The sequence below is a fragment of the Drosophila hydei genome, unplaced genomic scaffold, assembly GCF_003285905.1.
Source record: "Drosophila hydei strain 15085-1641.00,03,60 unplaced genomic scaffold, DhydRS2 tig00000149-arrow-pilon, whole genome shotgun sequence".
NCBI classification, from domain to species: Eukaryota; Metazoa; Arthropoda; class Insecta; order Diptera; family Drosophilidae; genus Drosophila; species Drosophila hydei.
In genome coordinates this window covers 6,535,129-6,541,689 of record NW_022045678.1, presented here as the reverse complement: position 1 = coordinate 6,541,689, position 6,561 = coordinate 6,535,129, and the positions used below count along the sequence as shown (strand labels likewise).

The 6,561-nt window shown below is 36.0% G+C and overlaps 2 protein-coding genes across 3 annotated transcripts; both read right to left on the bottom strand.

The window, feature by feature from the left end:
* Nucleotides 1-2,172: 2,172 nt before the first annotated feature.
* Nucleotides 2,173-3,267, bottom strand: LOC111594744. The gene has a single exon (XM_023308187.2). The coding sequence runs from the start codon at nt 3,176-3,178 to the stop codon at nt 2,306-2,308; it is 873 nt and encodes a 290-aa protein (XP_023163955.1). The 5' UTR covers nt 3,179-3,267; the 3' UTR covers nt 2,173-2,305.
* Nucleotides 3,268-3,504: 237 nt separating this feature from the next.
* On the bottom strand, nt 3,505-6,499 carry LOC111594743 (serine/threonine-protein kinase TBK1). Of its 2 annotated transcripts, none has more exons than XM_023308186.2 (7): nt 6,328-6,499; nt 5,243-6,269; nt 5,026-5,177; nt 4,834-4,961; nt 4,382-4,457; nt 4,203-4,321; nt 3,505-4,133 (listed from the first exon to the last, which is right to left on the bottom strand). In XM_023308186.2, the coding sequence occupies exons 1-7, from the start codon at nt 6,409-6,411 to the stop codon at nt 3,572-3,574; spliced, it is 2,148 nt and encodes a 715-aa protein (XP_023163954.1). In that variant the 5' UTR covers nt 6,412-6,499; the 3' UTR covers nt 3,505-3,571. The 2 variants fall into 2 exon arrangements, with proteins under 2 accessions (XP_023163954.1, XP_023163953.1); XM_023308185.2 differs by having other exon boundaries at nt 3,506-4,133; nt 4,203-4,327.
* Between the last annotated feature and the right edge of the window lie 62 nt (nt 6,500-6,561).

The window sequence follows — 6,561 nt, the reverse complement described above, 5'->3', positions numbered from 1 at the left end:
TGTACACAATTTGTCTATTAAAGGCTTAGTTTTAATATATACATAGATAAGTATATTTTATTATCCACTTTCCTATCAGATAAGAATAGTTAAGAGCCCATGAAGCTTTATGAATGGCAAGAAATTGAATTTTTTAGCAATAATCTGAATAAAATGAAATATACATTTAAAGCAAAAGCAAAAAAAAAAGAAACAAAAATATACAATTTAGCCACAAATATCTATATGTATATCTAATGTACGTCATATAGTACGTAAGTGCACAAAAAATGTTAAAGTTGAAGCCCATCAGTAAAGCTATAACTAAAGACAGGATTTATACTTATGTATATATTTATTTACATATACAAATACATACATATAACAACAAGAACAAACAAACAAACCAACAAACAAAAACGTATACAAAAATACACCTAAATGACATATTCATATATGTATATATTTATATATATACAAATATATATATTTTTCTCGATTTATATTGTTTTGTTTAACCTTTCATGTACCTTCGAAGAATTACTAAATACAAACCATGTCATTTCGATTAAATAAAGATTTAAGTATTAACCTACTCTTATTTTCTATATGACTTTTGAGAAAAGTTAGTTCTATATATACATACAATATAAACTGTAACTGATTTCAAATAAACCTGTTTACTTATTTCCTGTGTGTTAACCAATTGAGCTTTGTGTGTTGGGTGTAGCTAAGTATTTCTTATATTCCAAATATCAAATCTTTAGCTTCAATAAGAGCGAAATCGTTTGAAATCACACGGACAGACAGGCCGACAGCACGAGGGGCATTGCAAAGAATCTGAATATCTATAAATATCACTAGAACTTTATCAGACAATACTACGATCAAAACTTGAGCCTTTTGACTGCTTTCGCTTTTCTCATTTTGAACGATCGCAAAATATGCAAGTTTACAATGTAGTTGAATACAGTAGAGTCTCGATAACTTGTCTCCCGCTAAGTCGAAAATCGCAATAGTTCGTAAAAGCTACTGGCACCTGATAACTCATTAGTCATATCTCATTAATTCGCTCATTTCGAAATAATATTTAATTCTTATAAACTATTCGTAATGCATAGAGAAATATCTTGTCAGCTTATAGTTTTTTCGAAATGTTAAATCGAACTGTAACAATATCAAATGGCAAAACAATTTAGAATAGTTCTATTAACGATCACATCGATTATATACAAAAGTGTTAATTCTATGCAACGCCACAAATAGGCGAAATGCATATCGACTTATTCGGATTTCGACTTATCCGGATTTCACTGTAATTGATTGACAGCCAAGAAATATTTTCAGCACAAAACATATATTGTAGATTTTGTAAACTGAACCATAGTCATTTTATGCGCTTGAGATTGTTCTGCCACCTATGTGTTGTATTCTTAGTTGTTGAATTTATGAGTTATTTATGAAAACTCACCAAAACTCTTCAGTGTTTTAGTTTTTTCAACTTTGTCATTGTGAGTTCAATTTAATTCAAGCAATCAAAACTCACCAAAACTTCTCAATTTTACGCTAGTTTTTCATTTTATGCACTGCGGGTTCAGTGTAATTCGAGCCATGTGAACTCACCAAAGCAGTGCACTGCTTGCTCAACATTTCCATTAAATTACTTTGAGTTCAATGTTTACTATACAATGAAATGTAGTCAATCGGAATCAGAATAAGTATGTATTTTTTCGATCACTGTATCCCCACTCTAGTAAGAAATTATAGTCGATAGTTTGTTAAGCAAATAGAAAAACATTGTCCCTTAGAAGCCCCATCTATGGGCCATATAAATATCTCTTACCCTATGATGTTGTTGAACGTGCGATGTGCCATATTATATCTTAGAAGTTAGGTGCTTTCTATGCATAGATGGCGCTAATCATCGTATGACTTGTAATTTAACAATTGAGCAATTTCACCATTTTTGTTCATAGTTTCGAGAAGGAAAATTGAAATATATTAGCGAATTCTTCCTCAAATATTGGAATCTGAAGAACGGCGATTTCGATTTCAATATAAGACGACTTGGGCAAATATGATGATATGCTTACCTATATACCAACCAAAAAAGTTAAATGAGTTTATGACTATTAAAAATATATGCGCTACACGCCATTGCATTTTATTTTTAAATACATCTTTTTAGGTGATGATTTTTGTTTCTTTTTAAATTATAGTTTGTATTATATTTGTCATCGAATCAAATAGAATACACTTTTTAAAATCGGCTTATACAAAATATAAAAATATTTGACTTATTCATATGTATAGTAAATATAATATTTCAGTCATAGACAGGCATCAATGTGTGCACGTCATGTCGGCAAATAGGACAACGTTCGCCACCGTCCAAGCGGTTCAGTTGCTGGGCGCACTCCTTGCACAGGCAAAGATGTCGGCAGGGAAGTATAACTATGTTCTTGTTCCTTTCCAAACACACCACACAATGTGATCGATGACCAGAAGTATTCGCGGATGATTCAGAAACTTCAAACTTTTTAAACACCCAGGAAATTTGTTGATTAGTCCAGTCTGCCAAACACATTAAGGCCAGGCGCCCTTTCGTTGAGAACTCATTAAGAATGCTTCTTAGCAGATAAAGCGCCAGCAGATGAACATATCTGCGAAACATGTAGATCACAAGAAGCAGGGCAATGCCAATTGAGAGTTGGAAGATGTTATTGAGTAAATAAGTTCCACGCTCAACAACATATCGAGCTAAATGGTCAAGAGCCAGTATAATATAGTCAAATATAACTATAATGGCGCGCGGAAGTAACATAAGTATCCACAGTGTACAATTTCCAAGTCCGATAAGCACATTGCCCAGAAATAGAAGCACTTCCTCTGCCAAGTATCGTGCCAGACTTAGTCCGTCTCCGGTACCATAGTAAATGTATTCCCAAACATTGGCGGCAACGTCCCGTAGGTCGCTATAGATAATGTTGCACTCCTTTACAATAACAATAGCTATTTGGTAACAGTCACATAATACACTCCAGATGTACCCGCCGGCTTCGACGAGACAGTAACCTATGAACCAACTGGCAGCAAGGAAATAGTATATTACATTTACAATGCCCTCAATTGCGGTCGAAATAGGCTGCAGTAGCAAATCATCAATTACATTTCCCACTGCGATTAGTATTGAAAACATAATGTATACAGTAAATACATTGTAAATAAATTAAATCGAAAGAAACAAAACGACAACAATAGCAACGCCACCCCTATCGGCGATGACACAATCGATAGCACATAACATCGTAAGTAAAAATACTATCGTTTATGAACTATCGGTGTGACCTTAAAATGAATATTGATTTCGATACAGTTCAACGGTACACTCGATTTAAAATGATGTTTCATGCAAGAACAATTGAATATGCAATTACTTACTTTTTAATATATTTGCGTACGAAGCCTTTTTGAACAAAAAACACAATTTTACCATTTGCACTTAATATTTATTAAACATTTATAAAACATATATTATATCTATAGAATATTGTAAAGCACTATACATTATATGCTTCTAGTTCAAGCTTTATTATATATTAGGATTGGAAATACCTATATTATTTATCAAACTTATAAGTTCGCTATTTCTTCTCATCACAGCCATCACTTCCAATTGCTGCTGCTTCATAATGCGCAGACGATTGCGTTCCTCAATTTTGGCCAATTGGTTATTGCTATTTATATTTTTGGTATCCGCATCCAGCTTCTGTTCGCATTTGATGTGGTAGAGCTCATCACGAATACTATGCAACCTACGCTCACAGTCGCGCACGTCCTTCTCCAATATCTGAGTCTTCAGGTACACCGTTTGTGCCAGCTTATACCAATCAGCCAGACATTCCGCCATTTGCGCGACGGCAGGACTTACATTTTCCAATAACAATTGCTTGACACGTTTGCCATTGTGATCCACTTTAATTTTCTCCAGCGCATGGAACTGTTCATCGTTGTATGTTAAAGTGCGTGTCGCACGGTCACGCAGCAAATGTTGCCAAGAGTCGCGCAGGCGCTCCACCAAATACTTTGCCTGTGCGCTAGCTCTTGTGCGACAAGGACATTTTTTGCCATGCATCAAGGACGACCATTGATCACTGTAAATTATTAACGTTAGCAGACGTTGACTTTGTCTTAAGCGAATTCAGCTCTATGATTATGCTTACTTTAGCTCATCATCTGTTACAAAATGTTTGTGCATCTGTGTGATAACATCGGCCGCACCATCAAATTCACCTTTCACACCATTCAGAGAACAGAGAAGAGGCTTTAATTCCTGTTCACCCTTCGTCTTTGTAAAATAAATCATATACTGTATAAACTAGATAAATTTACGTTAACTTACCACGCTTGCCATAACATGTACCACATCTGCGTAGTCAACAACTGTGGACAGTAGATTGTCAAAACTCTCTGTTTTTCTATAAAAAAAAATATTAAAAGATTATTTCTTTTTATATCTTGAACACGTTAAATATGGGAATTCCGGGAATAATTGCTTTGGGAAAAATGTATATAATTTATATAACAGGCAGAACATCACGTGGCAGACCCCATAAAGTATATAGACTCGACCGAACAGCACATTCAAGGGAAATCAAATCGAAGAAAAGTGGGAATAAGTACGAAGAAGCAGTTGCGTTTTGAATGCATTTAAGTGCCAAACTGACTGTTTGACTGTTGTAATAAATACAAATATTATATGTATGTATTTTTAAGAAATGATTGGAATGTCTGTTCTTCGACTAATAGGATCAGTCACGACTAAAGCACTTTTAATTGTTTGTCTCAACTTACTTCAATAATAAGCTAATGGTTGTTATTAACATTTCTGTAAATTGCTCAACTGCCTTCTTGATAAGTATATCCATGGTGGTAAAGATGTCCACACGTCTTTTGCATTCATGGCCCACACTGCATGCAGCCTGCAAAAATTAAACTGTTTTATACTGAAAAACAATTGGTGGAATAATGCTCTAACAATATTACCTTTGCAAGACTCGCATCATTTTCTACAGAAACATTGGGCGGAAATACTGGAAATTTGGGCAATTCCAATTGTTGGGGCAGTTGAACATTATTATCATCATTGCTGTAGAGGAAAATAGGGTGTTCCGTTGTTGTTTTAGGAAAGGCTTTCGCTAGAGGGTAAATTTGGTTATTATGATGGAAACTAAAAAAAGGAATTAATTCAAAGGTAAATTACCAATAGTACGTGGTGAGACTTTCTGTTCAATGTGTTCGTTATTGAAGAGCAATATTTGCTTTTCAAGCGGCACCTCAGTTTGCAGGAATATACGCTCTCGGAAGTTATCGATCTGCTCATTGGGCTCTAGGAATACCTCCACTGAGGTAGTGCGATTCGTAAAGAAGACGTGGATGACACGTTTGCGCAAAATTAATGTCACTTCTTGAAAGAATCGATCAAAGGACCACGTTTTATCGCGATTCTCCTCCAACAAACCGGCCAGAAGGGGAGTCACAAGCGTCTTCAATCCTTGTGATAAATGTGCATGTGGGGGCAGTGTTGTTGACCACTCAATTGGTCCATTTTCGGTTAACTGTGTTCCAGATATCACGCCAGAGGCTTTCTTTGTTGTTATCTGATGCATAGTCTCACGGTTCTTGCGACCTCCGTATGGTCTAAAGGGCAAGTTTCCAGTAGCCACATGATACAGCGTCACCCCAATAGACCATAGGTCCACATTGGCGGTAAATGAGCGTTGAATGGACTTTCGGAGCACAGCGCGCTCGTACAGATCGGGATGCAGATATTCCTCAGTGCCATAGAGTGAAGCAAATGGCTGATTATCCTCAAGCTCGCGTGCAGCACCAAAGTCGGTAAGTTTATATATGGTTTGACCATCTTCAGATATAAATTTCATAATATTTCCTGGCTTGAGATCACGATGTACCAGTTTATTGTCACGCAAATGCTTCATGCCAGCGCATAGATGCTCCAGTACCAGGAGAAATTCTTGTTCAGGCAGCCCATATGAGTTCTCCGGATCATCAAGTATATTAAACAGACTTCCACCCGTACATAATTCCATAACAATTACTTTGCCGCGTCCTTCTTGATCCTCCTCAATGGCCAACAATTTGACAATGTTCTCATGGTTCACTTTTTTTAAAGCTTCAAACTCGCGCATCTGTACATCGGCAGGCCTCATGTGACTGTATGGATTGAAAGTTTTCACGGCAACTGATTCTCCAGTAGTCTTATTCACTCCCTGCGAAAATAAATATGAAGGGCGTCACTCTAAAAAAAGAAATCTTTATGTTTTCTACCTGGAACACAGATCCGGTGGCACCTTTCCCTAGTACGCTAGTTGTGCACCAAACATAATTCAGCGAACCACGCAAGAATGACATTTTCAAAATAAACTGATCAAGTAAAATTCTTAAACGAGATTTAATAAAAACAACTCATAAAGAGTCTTGTTATTTAGATGTTGTTGGATCCCGCTGTTATCGATGAATTGATGAAGTTATGTTCGTACAAATCGATAGGTTCCCAACGAT

Coding starts and splice junctions, on each gene's coding strand:
- LOC111594744 (XM_023308187.2), bottom strand. CDS start 3,178: ATGTTTTCAATACTAATCGCAGTGGGAAATGTAATTGATGATTTGCTA.
- LOC111594743 (XM_023308185.2), bottom strand. CDS start 6,411: ATGTCATTCTTGCGTGGTTCGCTGAATTATGTTTGGTGCACAACTAGC. Junction 6,270..6,327: donor CCACCGGATCTGTGTTCCAG/GTAGAAAACATA, acceptor TTATTTTCGCAG/GGAGTGAATAAGACTACTGG. Junction 4,962..5,025: donor ATGATGCGAGTCTTGCAAAG/GTAATATTGTTA, acceptor TAATTTTTGCAG/GCTGCATGCAGTGTGGGCCA.